This window comes from Galeopterus variegatus, unplaced genomic scaffold (assembly GCF_000696425.1).
Source record: "Galeopterus variegatus unplaced genomic scaffold, G_variegatus-3.0.2 Scaffold8558, whole genome shotgun sequence".
Taxonomy (NCBI): domain Eukaryota; kingdom Metazoa; phylum Chordata; class Mammalia; order Dermoptera; family Cynocephalidae; genus Galeopterus; species Galeopterus variegatus.
In genome coordinates this window covers 63,843-86,392 of record NW_007734669.1, presented here as the reverse complement: position 1 = coordinate 86,392, position 22,550 = coordinate 63,843, and the positions used below count along the sequence as shown (strand labels likewise).

General features: G+C 47.1%; 1 protein-coding gene across 1 annotated transcript in view; it reads left to right on the top strand.

Moving 5' to 3' along the window:
* Window positions 1-1,357: 1,357 nt before the first annotated feature.
* SHROOM2 (shroom family member 2) overlaps window positions 1,358-22,550 on the top strand; it is a 66,275-nt gene continuing 45,082 nt past the window's right edge. The window contains exons 1-4 of the mRNA XM_008592978.1: window positions 1,358-1,533; window positions 15,819-15,950; window positions 18,374-20,876; window positions 22,152-22,252. Coding sequence (XP_008591200.1) covers window positions 1,358-1,533; window positions 15,819-15,950; window positions 18,374-20,876; window positions 22,152-22,252 — 2,912 coding nt within the window. The remainder of the gene's footprint in view (window positions 1,534-15,818; window positions 15,951-18,373; window positions 20,877-22,151; window positions 22,253-22,550) is intronic.

Below are 22,550 nucleotides of genomic sequence, written 5' to 3'. Positions count from 1 at the left end.
AAAAAAAAACAGATAGTAAGTGTTAGCAAGGATGTGGAGAAATTGGAACCTTTATGCACTGCTGGTGAGAACGTAAAATGGTGCAGCTGCTTTGGAGAACAGTCTTGTTGTTCCTCAAAACGTTAAACATGGTTACCATAGGACCCAGCAACTCCACTTCTAGGTATATACCCAAGAGAAATGAAAACATATGTGTTCACACAAAAATACCATGTTTATAGCAGCATCGGTCATAGTAGTCAAAAGTAGAAACAACTCACATGTCCATCAGCTGATGCATAGATGAACAAAACATGTCCATCCATACAATGGAATATTATTCAGCTATAAAAAGGAATGAAATAGTGGTACATGCTACAACACCCATGAATTTTGAAAGCATTATGCTAAGTGAAAGAAGCCAGTCACAAAATGGTGCCATTTATGTGAACCATCCAGAATAGGCAAATTCCTAGACACAGAAAGTACATTAGTTAGTGGATGCCAGTGGCTGGAAGGATTGGAAAGTGACTGCTAATGAGCGCAAAGTTTCTTTCTTACAGGGTTAGGGAAATGTCCTAAAATTTATGGTTGTACAACTCTGTGTAAGTATACTAAAAGCCACGTGACTGTATACTTCGTATGAGTGAATTATTATTTTAATTTTTTTATTTTTTTTATTTTATTTTTTGTCTTTTTCCGTGTCTGGCAACGGATCGCAACCCTCAGTGTCACCCCCGTACCGGACCGGGACCGGCAATGGGATTGCAACCCTCGGTGTTGCTCCCGCGCCTTGCTCAGCCAGTGAGCGGGAACCGGTCTGTATGTGGGATCCGAACCCTTGGCAGGAGCGCCGCCGCGCTTCCCAAGCGGTGCACTATAGCAGTGCGCCACCGGGCCGGCCCCGTATGATTGAATTATGGTATTTGAATTATATCTCAATAAAACTTACAGAACAGCTAAGTAGGTATAGGATTAATGTATGAGAAATAATGTTAGTAATAAAAATGGTCCAAATTTATTGTCTGGATAAAGGAAATCTAGAAAATGCATCAGTATCTTTGGATCGCATGTGCTCAGTCGGGTGTCTTCCCTCTGTGAACAGCAGCCTGTGTCCTTGGGTGGGCAGACCAGGGTGGAGGATGCGGTACAGAAAGCAACATCCTAGCGCACCCCCAATCCCTCCTGGTCCCTTGAGTGGGATGAGGAGCCTCCGGGATCCTGTTCCGTCCACACTCGCCAAGCCAGATGGCTCCTTCCACTCTTGAATAATCCTGAAGCCAGTCTGAGCACCAGTGAGCTGCATGTGGCACGTGCATGTTGTGCACTCTGTGTTCCCAGCTGGTTCTCAGGCATTGTTTGCTCATTTGGGAGGTTCATGGCACACGCTTCTCTGTTACAGATTGAAGAAGGAAGCAAAGCTGCAGCGGTTGACAAGTTGCTGGCTGGAGACGAGATCGTGGGCATCAATGACATTGGTCTCTCAGGGTTCAGACAGGAAGCCATCTGCCTGGTGAAGGGGTCCCATAAGACCCTGAAGCTTGTAGTCAAAAGGTAAGACCTGGGTCTCCTTCCACGTTTGCCAAGACAAACATGAGTGAGCAGAACGTCGAGCCTGGTTGGCTTGCCTGTATCTCTGTAGAGATCTTGATTTGGACTTACATCCTGCATGGGTGTGCACATAGAAAATGTCTCTCAGGGGCTGGCCTGGTGGCGCACTGCTACAGTGCGCCGCTTGGGAAGTGCGGCGGCGCTCCCGCCGAGGGTTCGGATCCCACATACAGACCGGCCGCTCACTGGCTGAGCGAGGTGTGGGAGCAACACCGAGGGTTGTGATCCCGTTGCCGGTCCCGGTCCGGTACGGGCGTGACACTGAGGGTTGCGATCCGTTGCCGGTCACGAAAATAGACAAAAAGAAAAAAAAAAAAGAAAATGTCTCTCAGGCAAGGATGAACCCAGCATCAAAAATATAAGATTGCAGGGCCGGCCCCATGGCTCACTCGGGAGAGTGTGGTGCTGGGAGAGTGTGGCGCTGGGAGCTCCAAGACCGCGGGTTCGGATCCTATATAGGGATGGCTGGTGCGCTCACTGGCTGAGCGCAGTGAGGGCAGCACCAAGCCAAGGGTCACAATCCCCTTACTGGTCACAAAAAGGAAAAAAAAAAAAAGATTGCAGAAAATAAAAACAAAAAGAAAAGGGAAAAAAAGGAACAATTTAAAAATAAATAAAAAGAAAAAAACATTTAAAAAATTTGAAAAGAAAAGAAAAAAACAAAACAAACGAAAAAATTTGTTTCCTTATTTTGTTACAACTGATTTTTTAAATGTTTGATTGAGCAAATTTGAATCTTCCTACCTTCCTTTGTTCCGATGAAGTGATGTGTTGTTGCCTGTTGTTTACACAAGGTGGCAGGCTACTGTGTTTTTGGTTTTTAATGCTATGAAGAGAATGTGACCACTGCGTAGACGTCAGCATCAGCCTGCAGGTGTTTATAGTTCTGTGCTGAGATCTGAGGGTAGCGAGCTGCCTGTTCTGGTAAGTTCGATTGTTGATAGGAGCTTGCGTGATTTTAAGAGGTTAGAAAGTGAAGTTAGGGATGCAGTGCTTTTAAATACAGGAACTAAAACAATATACCTGGTTACAGCCGGGTAAATAAAGGGGATTTGTGATTTCTTGTTTTAAAATAGAAATAATTCTCCACCTCGGTTTTGAAATGTTTACATGTCTTTTTTTGGCAAAATTAGCGCATTCTAATTCTGGTTGGCTGTAAATTTTAAGAAATAAATTAACGCAAACATTTATTTTAATTTTTACTTATTTATTTATTCATTCGTTCATTCATTTTTAGCAGCTGGCCAGTACTGGGATCCGAACCCTTTTACCTTGGTGTTATAACACCGTGCTCTAACCAACTGAGCCAACCGGCCAGTCGTTATTTTAATTTTTAGTACAAACTTGAAGGCATAGTCCCAAGGACTTAACTTTTTTTTTCTTTCTTTTTTTGTGCCTAAAATAGCATCCAAGGAGAGTTTCAGAAATGTGGAAGGAAGAAATGTTCTTTGCCCATTAATTTATCAGCCTCATTTCTAAGTGGTATATGCTATTTAACATATTTAACAAGCACTTGTAAATCAGAAAGATCTCAGAATGGCAGTTTCTGAGCCATTTGGGGAGGATGGGATATGAGACTTACTGTCACTTTGTATGAGGGGGTCTTCAAAAAGTTCATGGAATAATTTGTGTTATCTTTTAATCCTCTTTTTCCATGAACTTTCTGAAGTACCTTCCTATGATGATTCCTTTGTGGTCACATTATTAACCCTCTAAGGCAATATATTTGTTCTTGGTACCAACTCGGTTGTGGGCTGCTGGAACCCCTGACACACTGAGCCAAGTTCATGTTCTTACTACAGGGGAGACACCAGCCTTCGTGGACGCAGTGGGCAAATTTCGTACCCCCAGGGCCTATCTGTGCATGTAAATTCCCAGCACGGGAGTTGCTGAGGCAGAAGGTGTGTGTATTGTGGACCTTGCTAGACATTTCCAAACTTCTCAGACCACTTGTTTAACCACGTCATGTGCAGCATAGGGTATTTTCAGTCTGTTTGTTCTCTCTGTGAATATGATAAGTGAAAAGTGGTTTTATTTTTTAAATTTGCATTTTTTAAAATGTGAGTTAAGTCGGACATCATTCCATATGTTTAGAAGCATGATGTATGTAATTTCTTTTTGAACTAGAGGTACAAATGCACAGATATAGATAGGCAATCTGAAATCTGGTCAAAGTAAAGCACCCATACACATGGGAGCTGGCAGGTAGGAGGAAAGAGAAGGTGCCAGGGTGCCTGCTAGCTGATGTAGCTGAGTTGGTATTTAAAAGATTCTTGGGAAGAGGATTAAATATTTGCTCTGAAGGATGGATGTGAGCCACTGTGTGGAGTCCCCTCTTTGTGTTCTGCATACCCAGTTTCCTTTAAATGAGAAGTGCACAAAATGATTATGTGATTTAGATAGAATTTAATATTTTCAATAATATGTATAACTCAATATGAGAACAAACAAGGCTGTTTTTTCACTTTTAATAATAACAGGCATTTTAGAATTTTTTAAATAAAAAATAAAATAAAATAAATAGTTTTGTACTAATTTTTAATAATATATGTAGGTACTATCTTTGCCTGTTTAGACAGAAAACAAGTTTAACATGGTGCTTTGTTTAGAAATGAGAATGAAATTTTCCAGACTGGTGAATTAGTAACACTGGGATTTATTGCTGTCATCCAGCTCATGGCAAATGCCTGCCGTAAATCCTGAAGATGTACACAGTAAGGACTTCTGAAACTCCAAACTAACTTCTAACTGTTTTCTTTATTACAAAAGCACCAACGAGTGCTTTTAAAATTGTTCTTCTTAAAGCCAGAGCATGTAAATTTAAACCTCCATTTAAATCTCTCTGCCCTCCGCTTTCTCCATCCCCAGGCAACCACTAATCTGCCTTCTGTCCCTATGGCTTAGTTAGCATTTTCTAGCATTTTACGTAGGGCTCCAAGATAGAGGGCCCACTCTCAAAACAAATGGCTAGTTCATAAAAAACCAGTGCATAAGTAATTCATAGACCAAGCTACAACCGTATAAGTATTGCCCCACTTAGAAGCATGACCAGATGATAAATTTGGTTCTCATCCTTGTTGAACTTGATGCAACTGCTTGCCCATCTCTGGTGCCCTAAGATGCGGTGGAGTAGGGGCACGTATGCCTCAGCATAGACTCATGCACCCATGGTTTTCTAAATGACATTTGAATAGTGGCTCAAACTCCCCTCCCGCTAGTGACAGCTGCTACGTGTCTTTTCTTTTCGTGGGCTCTTTTTATCTTGGGGGGAGGGGTGTGTGTGTGTGTGTGTGTGTGTGCGCGCGCGCGGTGGACCAGTTTCACAAAGCAGTGGCATCTTGTTTCATGGGCACAGGCAATGTGATCTTGTCATCGTTGAGAAGATCAGCCAGTGCCGGGAACGCAATGCATGAAGAGACACACAGATCACTATCTCTCCTCAGCGAAGTTTCTTTCCCAGACAGATGAGAGCAAGCACTTCCTCTCTCCGGGGCAGGGGTAGCTGGAAACAAAGACCATGCGACTGTCATCCACACCAGCTGCGCATATGCTCTCTTTCATGATGCACAGGTGCATGTGCACATGAGAGATGGCAGGTGGGGCTGGTCAGTGCCCAGGAGTCCGGGCACCTGTGGTCAGGAGAAGCCGAGCTAGGGGCTTTTGCCTCGTCCTTTGCTCCCAGGCCACTTGTTCTGTCTTTGCCTGGCTGAGGAAGTGCCCTTTGCAGGAGAGTAAAGACCAGTGTGTAGCCCTTTGTCATGTGTTTGTCTCTCTGTCCCCAGGCCCACCCCCGGAGAGGCTGATGGGCAGGTCTGGATGGATTTGGGCTCTGGGATCTTTGTAGAGGGCCACAGGCTGTTTTGTTGGGTGGCCACCATGGTTCTACCACTTGCTGGCTTAAAGCAGTTGTGCTTAGGTGCACTTTGGCATTTTCCTGATTAACTTAGGTCAGCAGGTAAGCCCCTTGCTATGCAAAAGGACAGACTGCTGTGCTGGGGAAGGACCAGGAAAGAACAGCAGCACGTAGTTCTGCTAGGCTTCTTCTACTCCCCCTGTTCTAGAGGCTATGGTTGTCACTGTCCTAGGCACTAAAATATGCATTAACAACACTTCAGTACCCATAATGTCAAACGCCCTAGGGAAATTTTATTTTATCCCATCATAAATTATTTTCTAAAGTTTGTAATTATGCTTTCGGTCTTTTTTCTAAATTTATATTGTAATATTAACTTTGTTTACAGTGAAATCCACCTTCCACCTCATCATTAATCCTACCCTGGATAGTTTCTCTTGAACGTATGCTATGTGACAAGCAGTTTTGTTGGGACCAAATCATTAATAGGGTTGATTCATGTTATTTCCTGTCTCTTTGCTGGCCGTCTTAAACCCTTTTGTGAATCTAATTACATCCACTAAGCTTGCATTCAGGAGCAGATTAACACCAGCGGGGGAGGTCTTTTTGCAGGAGGCCTGAGGGTTCCTGAGGCTGTGCCATGCAGTTATACATTTGAAGAAAGGAAGCTTCCAGTGCAGTGACAGAGCTCATGCTTGCTGGGAGTGTTTCTTGCAACATGCATCCCTCCTGAGATGTTACAAAGTTGTAATGACTTCTGCTTCAAGCTGGTATCCCCTCTGGGCTCCCCTCTGGTGTGCACTCCTTGGAGCTGTCCTTGAGCAGGTGGCCTTGCAGCTCCAATGTTGATAGCACAGATGTTCCCGGGAGCCCGTAGAGTGGTGTGGCAGGAGTAAGGGGATGGCTAAGGCAGCAGGTTGTGCCCCTCTCCTCCTTCTCTCCCCTCCCCTCCCCTCCCCAGAGAGCTCTTCCTGGGGCAGAAACTGTGTGTGTTCAGGTGGAGGTATGTGCTCTTTAGTGGGGATGCTGGAGGGTGGCAGGTTTCACCTGTGTTTTGGAGGGTGGTCTGATGTCATTTGTTCATGGTTCGAGGGGAGTATTTCTATTTTGAGCATTTTGGGGCTTATGGCTGTTTGCTGCTGTGCTTATTTTCTTGTTAATACAGAGGAGATACCGAGGTTTACAGTTAATACAGAGGAGACACTGAGGTTTACTCTGGATAGACACCCTGACTTGTTTGGGCTGTTTTCCATTATTGTTTTTATGAAGTACAATCAGGAGAAAAGAGAAAACTGCATAGATCACAATTGTTTTATTCTGGGGAAAGTTACTTCTATTTGGGTTTGACTTTGTGGCTTAAACCTTAATCAGATAACTCTAATTACATGAGATGTTTAATATTCTAAGCCAAGTAGACAATACTAAAAACTTAAGATTTTGTTTTTCATTTCTTTCTCTAAAAATTGTAATAAAGAAACTAGACCTTTATAAACCGTATGATGCATACTGATAACCAAAGCATGCAGGTGATTTTTATAAAATTTAGTTTGAGAACATTGATGGTTTCTAATATATGAAGCCATACAGTAAAATGTTTACCTTATTTTTTTGTTTGGGGTTTCTAAAGGAACTGGGTTCACACTGTACAGATCAAGTTCATTCTGAGGTTTGAGGAATTGAGAAATTAATAGCATTAATAATGAAGGTAAAATAACTTTTTTTAAAGAGAAAGCAGCGGCTCTAATGAGGTCCTCAGCTTTAGGAGAAAAGATTTATTTATGCAGGTCAAATTCCCAGTTTGCTGTTGAATTGGAAAGCGAATTGTTCTGGTGAGGCTTTGGAGAGCAGCCTCTGGAAATATCCTCTCTTGAGGCTTGAGAGTGCAATGATCTAGGGAGCAGACCTTGGTATTTGTCACCCAGGAGGAGGCGGCCAGCCAGAGGCAGCAACCCAGCACACACCAGAGGGCCCTGCCGGGTGCTGTCACACTGACCTCTTAATGGACTAGGCTGGGTGGGAGGCCTGTGTTGGGCTTCTATCCAGGGTTTCTCTCACCTTGCAGTCACTTCTCAGGGGCAGCAGACTAGACCTTTGCAAATGCAGAGGCTCCCAGGGGCTCTGTCCACCCGCATGGAGCCCACTGAGCGAGTCTGCTCTCTTCCCATCTCAACCTCAGCTGCAGCTGCACTGGTGGGCACCAGGTTGTTGCAGCTAGTGGGCGCCAGGTTGCTGTGCGTGAGCTGCTTTGTCTAGGTGGAAACACATATCCAGTTTGTTGCCAAGGGGTGGGGAGAGGTGATGTTGGCAGAGCTGTGAGCAGATGGCAGCCCAGTAGGTCATAAAGGCCGATTAATGTCACATCTTCTGAGTACTGTCCCCTTAAGCCTGGCTATCACCAACACCCTTTGGTTCTAAGCAGGGAATCTTTGGGGAAGAAAAGAAGCACCTAGGATAGCTCTAGCCTTTTCTAGAAAGTAAGGGGCATACTTTATCATTAAAGAAAGCCTGTTGTTTTATCACCTGCTTTATTTACACAAAGAAAATGCTCAATAATGAAAACAGCTTCACTCCGTGCCTCTCTCCCCACCCCCAATCACAAGTTATTTTCCTATGGCTCTGCCATCTCAAGGTACTTTTAGAACCAAAGTCTCATAAAAACCATTTAGAACAGGTGCCCAATAACTTGATTTCATCATTAAAGAAAGCCTGTTTGCAGCAGTTAGAGTCCAAAGGCCTTTCTAATTGAATGAAATGGTGTTAGTAAGGAAAGTGTTCAGGAGGTATTTGCTGAAGCATTGGGACGGTTATGAAATGTGCTGATTAAATAACTCAGCAATTCCAGCATTGGAGACTGTTCTTGTGCAGGCATCGCGGGTAGGATGATGGCAGGTGACAGCCAGCCTCTGTGCTGTGGAGGGAGGGGGCTTGTTCTGCTTAGTCAATTTGTGATGGGTTTGCTTGCATTTAATAAGATAATAAGAAAAGCAAGGTAGTTTGTCTGCATCTGTATAAAATAATCAAAAAAATACGGGGAGGACACAGATCTTTGTTGAATGACTTTACAACCTTGATTTTCCAACTATGACATTGCGGTTTGTTAAATTTAAGGATATAATCGTTCTCTAGCTCGATGCTCTTGCAAAAAAAAAGTGAGTGCCTTTCATCCTCAGTGGGATGATAAATGATAAAATAAGTGAAAATTTTTATCAGCCACTTAGCACACGTTGATGATCACATGTGAGCGGACTGCTGGTTTACGAAAAAGACCTTACATGTGATATACTATTTAGTAGTTCTTGGAATGTGTAAAGGATCTGTAAAAAGTTTGGATTACAGTGACAGGTTTCCTTTGGAGAAATGTTGTTTGATCGGAACAGCATTGGACTACTGCCACATGCAGTTAATCTACAGCGGGAGTGTCCTTACTGTGCATTTGGAGGAATTCTTGATTTTCTTGGCAAATTTTATGGACCTTGTCTTTTTTTTGTTTTGTCTTTTTCCGTGTCCGGCAACGGATCGCAACCCTCAGTGTTGCCCCCGTACCGGACCGGGGACCGGCAACGGGATTGCAACCCTCGGTATCGCTCCCGCGCCTCGCTCAGCCAGTGAGCGGGAACCGGTCTGTATGTGGGATCCGAACCCTTGGGCGGGAGCGCCGCCGCGCTTCCCAAGTGGCGCACTTATCCAGTGCGCCACCGGGCCGGCCCTGGACCTTGTCTTTTTCTGACTTTACAGCAGAGTTCTCTCTGTTTTCATGGCCAAGGTTCAGCATTTCTTTGCAGTGCCATGACTCTGAAATCCCTTTCTTTGGTTATGTTCCCTAAAGTTCAAATATCTTCTATATATCCCTGTTCCTTGTTTCTTTTTCTAAGAGAATTACCTTCTTGACTCTTTTAGTACCTTTTAACCTGAAGACACAGAGTAACCATGAGCTTCAGGAGGGGAATTTGAGGACAAATTGAGTGAAAATACAGTTAATTATTGTAGGCTTTGTGTAGTGGGCAGATCCAGAAAGGGCTGGGGGGATGAGATTGTTTCTTAAGATCTTGCTCCTTTTCTTTTGTATTTATTTACATGAGTAGAACTCTTTATTCAGAACATTTAGTTGACAGCAATCTTCAGTTTCTTGTTGCCTTTGTGTGCGTGTGTAGCTTTTGCCTGTTTTATACTGATATGTTCACTCAACATATCAGTGACATTTTTTGTTTCCTTACTCTTATGTATAAGACTCAATGGCCTTGTTGTTAATCCTTAGGGCTTTTTATAATCAGTTATATTAATGGTTGCACATTTGAATGGCCTGAGTTTCTTTGCCAGCAAATCCATTCTGTTGAAATGTAGCCAGGAAGTTGTGTTGGCGCCCTTTTAAAACCTGAGTTGAATGGAATAGTGCGTCAGACAATCAGGGGATATGTGCTGTTGAACACAGGTGGTTTGGATTCTGGGAGAGCAAGCCTTTTTTCTTTTTTCTTTTTCCTTTTTTTTCTGACATTAATAGGTTTGGTTTATGGAAATGGAGATGATAAAAGTTAATAGGAAACATAAGTTATTTGATTCTGCTCCAATTCTGCATCCTGCCTGTGTTCATAATGTAACATTCCTCCAGCAGTGTACTCTGCCGAAGTCCCCAGGAGGAAGACCAGAGGCTGAAACAGGCTGGTTTTACTCTTCTGCCTGGAGAGAGACAGGGAGAGCCGGCCCCACGTGCAGGGCAGCTGTGACACTTTCAGCCTGTGTAAGGGTGGCTGCTTGGCCCTGGAGTTTGCCTAAAATGCTGCTTTGATGTCTTGTATCCATTACAGCTACTTAGGTCATTTGGGAATTTTAATCTTGCCTTCATTCTCTTCATGTACAAAGGCAGGAACTACTTGACTCTTATCCCACAGGACTGTAGATTTATCAGGCATGATGTCACCGTCCACAGCTTGGCATTGCCGCACCCCTGCCCAGGAAAGAACACTGCCATATGAATCTCCCCATGATGCCATTAGGGGTCGCCTTTTTTTTTTTTAATAGTAAATACACACACAGAGTTATCATTTATAGAGTGTGCTGACATTTTTTATACATTGATTTGATGTATGTTAGAAGCACTCCAGTCAAGTGGTTAAGATATTCCATGAGGTCCTGCCTTCTGAGAGCTTGTAGCTGAGTTAGGCTGATAAGGTTTGGACCGGAAAACAGGTGGTGACTCAGAGGGAAGAAGGGGCAGGAGCAGAACAGCTTTCCTAAGGACAGGGCAGTGGAGCTGTCCTTGGAAGGCTGAGCCAGGTTTGAGATGCAAATATAAACTCATGTCGGCCATACCAGGTGTTCCAAATCTAGAAACCCAAGCTGTAAGTCTGAAAGAGGATGGTGGAGGGAATGCTACAAAAGGGAGGCTTGGGAGAGAGAGGGGAACGCGTGGGGCTGGAGCAGAGCTTCTCAGGTGTGCAAACACACCTAGCCCACTGGAGCCTCCAGGTCCTGACTGTAGGGTCTGGGGTGGGCTTGAGAGTTTATTTTTTCTCCCAAGTCCACAGGTGACCCTGCTGGCCTAGGGAGCATGCTCCGAGATCCCCTGGGCTAGACAATGGAGAACCTTGGAGCATGCACTTCCTTCTGTGGCAACGGGGAGCAGCTGATGGCTCTGGAGTGAGGGCAAAGAAGAGCTGGCCAGAGCTGTGTTCCAGGGAGACTGATTTGGCAGGAGGCAGAGACAGACTGGGAGAGGGAGAGGCCTTCCGGAAGCTTGGCAGGAAAAGGAAGGAAGCTCAGGGTCAGAGCCAGAGTTCGTTTTATGTTTGTAGGGAGGTGTTTCTTATTCGTTTAAAGAATTAGAGGGGTGTGTACAATTGCTAGATAAATTCCCATCTCCCCCAGCCCAGGCATTCCCACAGCATGTGCTGGCCGGTGCCCTCTGTCACACTTGTCCCTTGGGGGCCTTTGCACCCTCTCTCCTCTCCCCAGACTCTGGGGTCTCATGGCTTATCGTGGTCACTGAGGCCCCTGGGTGACATTTCTGTGCTTCCCAACCCAGTCCTTAATCTGCAAGGCCTTCCAACTTCTGACTTCCTTGTTTCTAAGATGCCCTAGACACTGTTATTTCTTTATTTTCTTAAGAAGCTTTCCCCAACCCCCCAGTATAGGCTAAAATCACTCGCCCCCTCAATACGCCACCCCCCATCACAGTTTCTAGGCCAGGGCATAAGCTGGGCCTGCGTTGCCAACTGTAGGCCCTTCCCTGCCTGCTGACCACCGTGGCCTACAGCCAGACTGTTGCTGCTGCACTTAATTGCCTGGTGGGGTGATTGCAAGCCGGCTCAATTTTGGGAGGTCTCCTTGGCTTTCTTCTGAAAAGTTAGGAAAATAACCCAACTCCCGTGTATTTTTTGAGAGGAGGGAAGGAATTCTGTTCTTCTCTATAAATAAGAAAGATTTCAGGGCCGACCCGTTGCTCACTCGGGAGAGTGTGGTGCTGATAACAGCAAGGCCACACAGGTTCAGATCCCTATATAAGGATGGCCGGTTAGCTCACTTGGGAGAGCGTGGTGCTGACAACACCAAGTCAAGGGTTAAGATCCCCTTACTGGTCATTTAAAAAAAAAAAAAAAAAGATTTCATTGAAGCAGTTCTTCTAATGTATTTAAAAAATGAAGGGCCGGCCCGGTGGCGCCTCCCGCCGAGGGTTCAGATCCCACATACAGACCAGCCGCTCACTGGCTGAGCGAGGTGCAGGCGCAACACCGAGGGTTGCGATCCCGTTGCCGGTCCCGGTCCGGTATGGGCGCGACACTGAGGGTTGCGATCCATTGCCGGACACGAAAAAAGACAAAAAAAGGAAAAAAAAAAAATGAAACAGAATATTTGATAATTAGATCTGTTATTAATTTTCAGTAGCATCCTAGCATTTTTTAAAATTTATTTGTGATCTGGTTATTTGTGCCCCTTTAAAGGACATTGTTTTGGTTTTTGAAATGAGCCTGTTCTTTCAGCTAAACCAAGACTACCTAAAATATAAAATTTTTAAAAATTGAAGTTAATTTGTTGTGCAGTTTTTGGGAAAGGATTTCAGGGGAAGCCTGAATGTATATTTCTTATTTTAAGGAATCATTAGACGTGCGCCAGTGGGATCTTCACTATTCATTACGTGGTATAGGAACTGAGTGCAAGAGGTTGATGTCACCCCTAGGGGCCCCAGAGTCAGAGCGTGGTGCTTGCCCGCTTGCTGTGTACTGTGGCATGTCTGTGTGCTGCTCATGGCACCCACATTACTAGGCACCAGCTTATATGAAGCCACCTGAGCGTGTATGGTGTGTGAGGAGACACCACAACCTTGTTGAAATGAGGATCTTGAATATGCTCTTGCTGTTTCTGTTCCATCCGGGAGGGGCTGAACCGAGCCAAAGGCAGGTGAGTGTGGGCGGACTGCAGGTGGCGCCAGAGCGCCCCACCCCCAGAGCATTCCCATCCAGTCCTTCACACTTAACTGACTAAGCTAAAACCTTAACTGCTCTTCACACTTGAATTTGAGGATTTGGTCTGTGGGGATAATTCATTTTCTTTGAAATAGTTCTGCAAACTAAAGCGTTTGTGTATTTGGGGAGGAAGGAATGTACGGTACAGCAGTGTCTTGTATGCTTCCTGGATTTTCGGAAGCAGTTTTTAGATGGTTACCCTCCATTCTGACAATCTTTGTCACGTAAAAAGTTGCTCCAAAATTAATGGCAGAAAATAGAATTTCCAGTTATATAATTGTATGAGCACGAAACAGTTGACCTACAGGGAGGTACCTAGAAGCATGCTGTGTGTTAAGGCTGGTTATTTTAAGATTAAAAATTTGCTGTAGAAAATCCCCAAAAGGTGGTCGTTTGTACTTTAAGGAAGGGTGTGGGTGGGAGCGGTTCCATAGGCAGATAGCAGAGTTCCTGGTGTGCAGAGTGGCTTAATAAACCTCCGAGACAGTGCTGTGCAGGAGAACTTTCTGCGGTGATGGAAAAAGTCCATTTCTACATTGGCCAGTGTAGTAGCCACTGGCCACATGTGGCTATTGAGCACTCGTAATGTGGTTAGTGTGACTGAGGAGCTGAACTTTTGGTTTTATTTCATTTTAATTAATTTAAGTTACCACTTGCAGTTAGTGGCTACCTATTGGGTAGCAGAGCTGTAAGAGGTTAAGTAACTTGCCTCCTATCCCATGCTTATAAGTAGCCACACCTAGGATTGACACCCATCAGTCCAGGGCCAAAGCCAGACATGCAGGCAGGGCACAGCAGAGACACACTTGTTTCTCTTCACAATGACTGGGGCCTCCACTGGGGTGGCTTGAATAGCTAGAGATTTCTAGCAGATTGGGGCCTTGGGTCTGGCTGCCAGGTGGGTTCCTCAGCCTTTCTCCATGTCCCCTCTGTGCATTCTGTGCAAAAAGCTTCTTTCCCTCCCATGTCTGTCTGGTGATGTCTGGTGTGTAGGATGAGGCACTGCAACAGCCCTGCGTCACTCTCCTTGCAGCCTCTCCACATGGCTTGCTTGGGCCTCCTCACAGCATGGCGTCTCAGGGTCATTTGATTTCTTACAGGGTAGATGGCTTCCCTCAGAGAAACATTCTAAGAGGTCCAGGAAGAAACTGGAAGGCTTCCTGTGTCCACACTCAGAAGTCCCAGCACGTCACTTCCTCCCATTCTGTGCTTCAACAAGCACATCACTTAGGCCAGCCCAGATTTAAGGGGAGGGCATGTGAATCTACCTCTCACTGGGAGGGTAGCAAAAACTATGCAGCAGGTTTTTATCTACCACACATTTTGTGAAAACAAAATTGATTGCTAATGCGTTTACAGTGCTTGCTGATGATAGATTTTCTGGAAGAACATTTATCCTACTCGTGGAGCACTACTGTCCCGCCACTCCCAGCCAGCACTCCCATCATTTCCGTGGCAGGGTTGAAATAGTGTTGCCACAAATGATAGGTATTTTCTTTTCCCAGCCTTCTTTTTTCTTCCCTTTGTCTCCCGTTGCAGTCAGTCTAGTTTATTTCCTTCGTTAATTAACTGTATAAAGGAAGATGAAAGAAACCGTGGACATTATAGCACAGAAAAAGCCAGCTGGAAATGACATTCACCTGGCCAGAACCTTCCTTACGAGGATTTTGAGAAATTCTATGAGGTACAGTCTTGGTGTTACGTTTCCTTCACTTCTCTGGTGTAATGAATTTGCCTATTTTATGCTTTCTCTTTAGTTCATGGGAAGCTATTATCCAGTCCACCTCTCTCACATTTTGCCACCTATATACTTTTTCCTGTTAAAATTATCTCAGTCATCAAAAGGTTTGCATTATAATGCTTTTTGGTTTTATTTTGTCAACTATTCTTTATTGAATAATATTCTTGCAATCTTTGCCTGCTGGGAAAAATGATCTCCATGAAGTAGCTGCAGAGGCTCAGTTGAGCTTTTTCTGTTCTTGCCTGGGCTGTAAATTGTCCACAGTGAGGCCATCTCTGACCTAAGTTACAGAAGTGAGAAGGAAAGCTTGCTTCCTACTGTGAAGATGGAGCAGCGAACTTGGGTTGGGGTGCCACATTCCCTGGAAGCTCTGTTATGTCACCCAGCACCTGTAGGGATTTTCACATGGGCACACCTTACCACACCTGAGAAGTGTGGCCAAAACACTAAGCCACACTGGGTGGGGGGGACTGTGGCATGGAAGCCCAGGAAGGCGCACACCATGCCAGAAGCCCTGGCTGCAATGGACTTGAGTCTGTTGCCGATCTAGGGCATTGTGGTGCACATGACAGGGACCCTGGGTTGACTTCACAGACACGCACCAAGGAGCTTGCGGAAGATACGGCTACTAGCCTTAGTTAACTGCTAGACGGCCGTATTTACTTAGTAAATAAACAGAGGTGAGCAGTCTAATCCCTGCATGACACAGCCCACTGGGGCCTCACTTACCTTTTCCCCAGCACAGTCCCTTTTCTGCAGGGGGGCCCAGGGCCCTGTGCCAAGCGGTCTGACACGTAGGAGATCCTGGTATTGTTCCTACTGGGACAGGGAGGGTAAGATTGGCTTACTTGTTTATTTAGAATAAATGTTATCCATTTAGTTTTACATTGGTCACGTTTTTAATTGACGAGCACCAATCATCTCTATTTGTGGAGGAATACCTTTTAAGGAATAAGGCCTGCTTCACGTTGTGGAGCTGTGACTGCCAGTCCGCATAGGACAGACTGGTCACTAACCCAAATCTATGCAGGAGGTGCATGGTGGCCACAGTGAGAAGTGCACAGAAGTGACACTGAGCATTCTGCATGAGCAGCCAGGACCGGCTTCTGCCCTCATGCTTGTCTTGGCGTGAGGCACCCTGCCTGTGGAGTTCCTGACCCTTTGCCTTCTCTTCCAGGAGAACCGAGCTGAGCTGGCGGCCACACTCCTGGCACGCCGCCAAGGTGTCGGACAGCCCGCCTGAGCCAGCAGCCTCGCAGCTCCCCTGTGCCCACGGCTGCCCCTCCTGGCATGGCCGCCACCACGCCAGGTAGGGCCTGCACCGGCAGGACAGAGTCTGTTGCACACTCCACAGATGCTCGTGACTGCAGCCCTGTTGTGATGGCACATGCTTGACTCAGAATGATCATGATGTTTGTGATGAGACCAGGCCATCGATACATGATTGCAGTTAGAATTCTACATTTTTCACTGAGCAGACACATGTGTGACTCAGGAAACAAAACATAAGATGGCCAGGCAAGGGATGTGCTAACACCCTTTCTCATGCGTGCTATTGAAGTGAGGGGACTTACTGCTCGGGTGGAGGCCCTTTGTGACAACGAGTGGCATGCCAGGCTGTTGGTGGTTCTGAGCCAGGTGGCACTGCTGTCCACGTCACCTACCCTGCCCACAGCCACTGCCCTTCTTTCGAGGGTTTCCCATGTGGATTGGAAGGCAGGAGAGATTTATGAGGTGCAGGTGCATTTCCTGCCCGGGAGATTCTGTTAAGCCTGTGCACCCTCTCCCAACCCCCTCAGGGGTTAGTTGCCAGTGTCCTCACTAGTCTCCCATTAGCAGGATGAGGGTAGCAACAGAGTGTGGTTTTGATGTGTATGTGTGCAGGTGTGTGTATGTCCCCATATATGTGTGCATGTATATCTCTGTGTGTTTCTGTATGTGTGTGTGTGCAGATGGTCATCTCTGTAGGTGTGTGTGCATGTGTATCTGTATGTATGCCTATAAGTGCATGACTGACTGTGCTTGTATGTGTACGCATGCACGCATATGTGTATCTATGTGAGTGTGCAAGTATGAGTACATATGTATCTATGTATGTGTGTTTGTGTGTGCGTATATGTATGTGTGTTTGGAGCTAATGTAACCACCTCAAAGTCAGTCTTTGGCAGTTAATCAATACCAGTCTACTACAAAACTGCAAAGTAAAGTACTCATGCGGCATGAAGGAAATACATTCTAAGTATGATATTATGTATTTAAAGCAACTAGAAATGATGGTAATTAGAGCCCAGGGTAATTTTGAGAAACCACAGATTCTCCACTGAGTAGTAAAACTTAATGAAAACTTCATTACTAAAGTGACTTACTATAACAGGATCTCCATTAAGCCCATTTGGTGGTTTCTTGATTAAAGAAACATACATACTGTGCACGTGTGCATGGAAAGAACACTTCGTTATATCTGCTTGGACTTAGGATCTCGCAAGAGAGGACACCTGGTCTGTCCATAGAGACCCCAGTGGTCTTCTGCCTCCCGCAGGTGACTCTGTCAGTCTATTCTCCCATGTCCTTGCCCTGGTCACAGTTTTCTGTCTCATCCCCATTATCCTCAGACCTACTATATCCACAGCCTTTTTTTTTTTTACTTGAAGCGTGAATGTTCCAGCTTGTTGGGCTTTAAGGAAAGCATTTAACATCCTCAGTGAATAGTTTCACCACTAAGAGCTACCAGTCACTCTCATGCACGCAACAATTACTTTCTCACAGAATAATTAATTTCTCAATTAGCCATTTGTTTCTCTGTCTTAGACACCACCTAATTAGGAATCTTTGTTTTTTTGGTGTTCATATATAGCTCCAATGTAGGCTTGATCAGTCACTGTACAGTGTATATTCTTGCTAATAAAGCCTGTCTCCTGTGTTCTCCATCAAATACTCAGTTGATGGAGAGTTTAGAGGGGAACTAGGAATACTTTAATATTTAGATTTAGAAAATAAATGTTATCCCTGAACTTTCTCTTTTAATTTTAAAATTATTTGAATTTTTGATTGCTTCCTTGTGTTAATCCATCATAAGAAGCATTTCATACACTAACCCAGGGATTCACAAACTGCTTCTGTAAAGGGCCAGCTAGTAAATATTTTTGGCTTTGCTGCCCGGACAGTCTGTTGCAATTACTCTGCTCTGCCCTGGTAGCACGAGAGCAGACCATTCATAAACTAATGGGCACAGTTGTGTTCCAGTAAAACTTTATTTATGAACTAAAATTTGAATTTTATATAATTTCCACAAATAGGAGAAACGTTATTACTTGGATTTCTTTTCCCCCAACCATTTAAAAATATGAAAAGTCTTCTCAGCTCATGGGATGTAGTTTGCCACCCTCTGTACTTAACTATTGATGACCGCAGAAGTTTTAATACCAAAACTACCTGCTAGCGCCATGGGCATTAGGGCGAGAAAGTGCCTGCTGGTGTTGAAAGGCATCTGTTGGGTAAAGGGGCATCCAGCAGGTAGAACCCTGCCTTTTCAATCTGCCCTCAGAGAGTTTCTCTCTCTCTATGCTAAAATTTCGGTGTGCCATGGTGAAAGCTCAGACCCAGGGATGTCATCCTAGGAAGTGTGATGGGGCATCTCTGTGTTTCCATGGCGGCCAGCTGTGCTCGCGTGCTGTGGTCTTTACTCTCGCCCTGTGCTGAAGCCCACCCATGTCGTTCTTCTCGTTTCTGTAGCTCCTCCTCCCATGACCTGTCCAGCTCGTGGGAGCAGACAAACCTACAGCGCTCTTCTGACCACTTCAGCTCCCTGGGGAGCGTCGACAGCCTGGACCACCCCTCCCAGGGTCGCCTCTCAGCTGCCAAGTCCAACAGCAGCATTGACCACCTGGGCAGCCATAGCAAGCGTGACTCGGCCTACGGCTCGTTTTCCACCAGCTCTAGCACCCCTGACCACACCTTGTCTAAGGCCGAGGCCTCCTCCACAGACAACATCCTCTACAAAGTCAGCCTCTGGGAGGCCTCTGGGCAGGGCGGTGGGTGGCAGGGCCAGGCCGCCAGTGACCCTCAAGGCTTAGAGGAGAGGCTCATGTGTTTCCCTCCCAGGATCTCTGGTGACTGTAATAAAAGCCCTAGGCCAGAGGACAGTGCTGAGCCCAAGCTGGCCACTTCTGGGAGGTCCAATTTTGGGCCAGTCTGGTATGTTCCTCATAAGAGAAAAGCACCTTCCTCTCCTCCACCACCCCCTCCTCCTCTGCGCAGTGACAGCTTCGCTGCCACCAAGAGCCATGAGAAGGCCCAGGGCCCTGCACACTCAGAGGTGGCCACCACGCAGCACTTTACGTCCCTGGCCCGGCCTCAGCCTCGCATTGACTGTAAACCAGACCCCGCCGACCGGCAGCGAAGGCTGGCACGTCCCAGCAGTGGAAAGGGAGTGGACAGCTCGGGCTACCTGCCAGAGGCTCGCCTGGACTGCGGCTGGCTGTGCGCCGATGATAGGGCGGGCAGGCTGCAGGCCTCCCTGCCCGGCACAGACCTGTGCTTCCCACAGGCTGCCCACAGGGGCCAGCACCCCCGCCAGTACAGCGACGAGAGTCCCTGCTTTCCCCAGAGCACCAGGGCCCTATCTGGCAGCCGGCAGGAGCCCCCCACTGCCCACTTCCAGGAGCAGAGTGCAGGGGGCGGCAGCCAGAGCCACTACAGGGCGGGCAGGCTGCAGGCCTCCCTGCCTGGCACAGACCTGTGCTTCCCACAGGCTGCCCACGGGGGCCAGCACCCACGCCAGTACAGCAACGAGAGTCCCTGCTTTCCCCAGAGCACCAGGGCCGTATCTGGCAGCCGGCAGGGGCCCCCCACTGCCCACTTCCAGGAGCAGAGTGCGGGGGGTGGCAGCCAGAGCAACTACTGCTGTGCACCTGCCAGGCAGCTGCTCCCGGGGGAGTACTGGCATTGCGACATGGGCGTGAGCCAGCAACGTTGCCTACCTCAGCACGGGGAGGTCCTGGTCATCCGGAAGAGAGAGAGGGGCTCCCCGCTGGAGGCAGGCTGCACCCCAGGAGTGCAGGAGCCTCTCAGAAGAGGCCATGCTGGGAAAGCCGGCCAGAAGGACGTGGGGGACAGCTTTGGGTGGGCGGACAGCTATGGTGGCAGAATCTCGCCCCAGAAGACGCCCATGCTACACTGCTTGACGCAGGAGGGTACAAGCCAGGGGGGCGCCGAGAGGCCAGAGCCATTTGACTCCCAGGTGGGGAAGCCCATGCGGAGGAGCAACCGATTTGCCACCACCCTGAGGAATGAGATCCAGATGCGCAGAGCCAAGCTGCAGAAAAGCAAAAGCACAGTGACACTGACCACAGCCAGCAAAGCAGAGGACACCACTGGTGACTGGGGGCCCCAGCTGGAAGGGGCCTCCAGTGCCACCCCAGAAGGTTCCTTCCCCTGCAGCTATAAAGACCACCTGAAGGAGGCTCAAGCCCAGGTCCTGAGGGCCACGTCCTTTAAGCGCCACGACTTGGACCCCAGCCCAGCGGACCAGTATCCAGGGTCCCCAGAACATAGGACTGGGGACCACGGCACCTCGTGCTTGTTGTTCGGGGATCCGGACCCTGTCTCTTACTTTTCGGAGGCGGGCCTGGCCAAGCCTCTGTCATCTGGAAGTGGCATGCCCCACGTCCCCCGCATCGGAGGCCGGAAACGGTTCACTGCAGAGCAGAAACTGAAGTCCTACTCTGAACCTGAGAAAATGAATGAGGTGGGCCTCTCAGGGAACCGCGGTCCTCACCAGTACCCCAGGACGTCCGAGGATACTGTGGGCACCTTTGCTGACAGGTGGAAGTTTTTCGAGGAAACAAGCAAACCCATCCATCAGAGGCCTGGGCAGAGACAAGCTCTTTGGGGATTCCCGAGAGAGAAGCCCGAGAGGCTGTGCACAGCAGGCCATGGGTGCGAGGGCACTGAGCCTTGGTTCCGGAAGAGGTCGAACACCACATCTTCTGGGGAAAGCCTCCACGGTCACAGAAAAGTGGACAAGGCAGGGAAATTGGAACCACCAGGGAGGCTCGGAACCTTTGCAGAGTATCAAGCCTGTTGGAAGGAACAGAGGAAACCTCTGGAAGCCAGGAGTTCTGGGCGGTATCACTCTGCAGATGACATTCTGGATGTGGGTCTGGACCAACAGGAGAGGCCGCAGTATGTCCATGGAAGGTCCCGGTCGTCGCCGTCCACAGACCACTACAAACAGGTAAGCATCACCACAAGTGAGGCCATAGCCTGCCCTTGACTGTCATCTTAAGACTCGTGCAGGACACACCCAAAATAATGGCCCAGTATCGGTGCTGCTGGAGCTCGGTGTTGAGCATTTTATGTTCATCGGCTTTTTCAGTGTCAGCATGTATGAAAGGTCCTTGAGGACAAAGGTACCTTCACAGCAATTTCAAGCGCTGTGTTTCTGCAAACCCACGTCTCTCATTTCCAGCCTTGTCATCGTAATCTCCTGCTTCAGCTTATCTTTCCCCTTAATTAGCTTGCCCCTGCCTTCACACTGAGTGAAGGACTTAATTAGCTTGCCCCTGCCTTCACACTAAGCAAAAGATTAGAAAATGGTAACTCACCCCTCTGAACTGAAAATGGGTGCTTTATTTAAAGTCTTAAGACAACCTACGATACAATATTTGTTCTTTGTAGTATTTTTTTCATTTGCATATATTTTTGAGAGTTGCCCTTGGGCACAAAATGTATTTAAAATGTATTAAGCTATTGCATTTTCTTAAGGTTAGAGTTTTGATGCAGAGAGTTAACTTCAGACTTTCTAGAAAACTACATATTTTTATCTGTACTTTAGTGTGGAAAGTCAGTCTCCTTCTGTCCCTGTTTCCCTCCCCCACTCTTTCTGCTTTTTCTGCCTATTATATCTGCATTTGTGTAATTCAAAGAAAAAAATTTTCTGCAGTAACATGCAGTTTCTTTGTAAAGAACCAGAAGTAGATTTAATACAAGAAGTCCAGTATGTGCCTGGAAAGAAAGCTGCGCATTTGCACTGTGGTGTCCTAGTGCTGAAAACCCGCACAGACACTGCGGGCATTTGTTTCTGCCATTGCTGTGCCCTGGCTATGGACCGTTCAGCATGACCTCTGAGGATTCCATGCATCTCGGTCAGGAGTGAAGAATCCCAGATTCCAACAAGTCCTAGGGCTGGAGGCTTCAACGCAGTGATTTGTGACCAGCTGTGTTTTATTTTCTCTCATTTGGCCGATTGTGTCATACAATTTTGCAGGCTTCACGTAGGAGTTCTGTTTCCTGCCCAGAACAGAAGTGGATGTGGGGTTGTAGTTCAGTCTTTTCAATGAAATGCTTTGTCAAATGGAATTGGTGAGTCTCGGCACAAGACAACAGGCAGCTTCATGGACGTGTGGTGCAGCCGCACAAGGCGGACCGGCAAATGAGGGGTTTCATAATAACAGAGGTCTCGGAGAAGGCAGCTTGATGACTCGGTGTCTCATTGTGCTGCCCTTGGCAGGAAGCATCTGTCGAACCGGGAAGGCACGCGGAGGACCCTGGTGAGCACAGAGAAGAACTTCCCTCCACAGTGTGTGCCCCAGAGGGACATTCCACTGCGAGGTAGGTGAACTTTGGATCTGGGGTTACTAAAAAGGTGTCTTGGGGGTGGGCTTCTTGATGGTGGATGAATGCTTGGTTAGCGTGGCCAGATGTCTGGTTTTTGCCAAACCCAAATCGGCTGCTAACTGGGTGATTTCCAGTGGCCCTGATGCCCTGGGGTCCTGAGCAGAGCCTGTGTGCCCTGCAGCCCTGCCCTGAGGAGTATTCCAAAGGCGCAACCGCCTTCTAAAGCTGTGGTGGCATTTTGGGTTCTTAAGATGGCTGTTGTGCTCTCCGTACAGTGAGACTCTTAACGGCA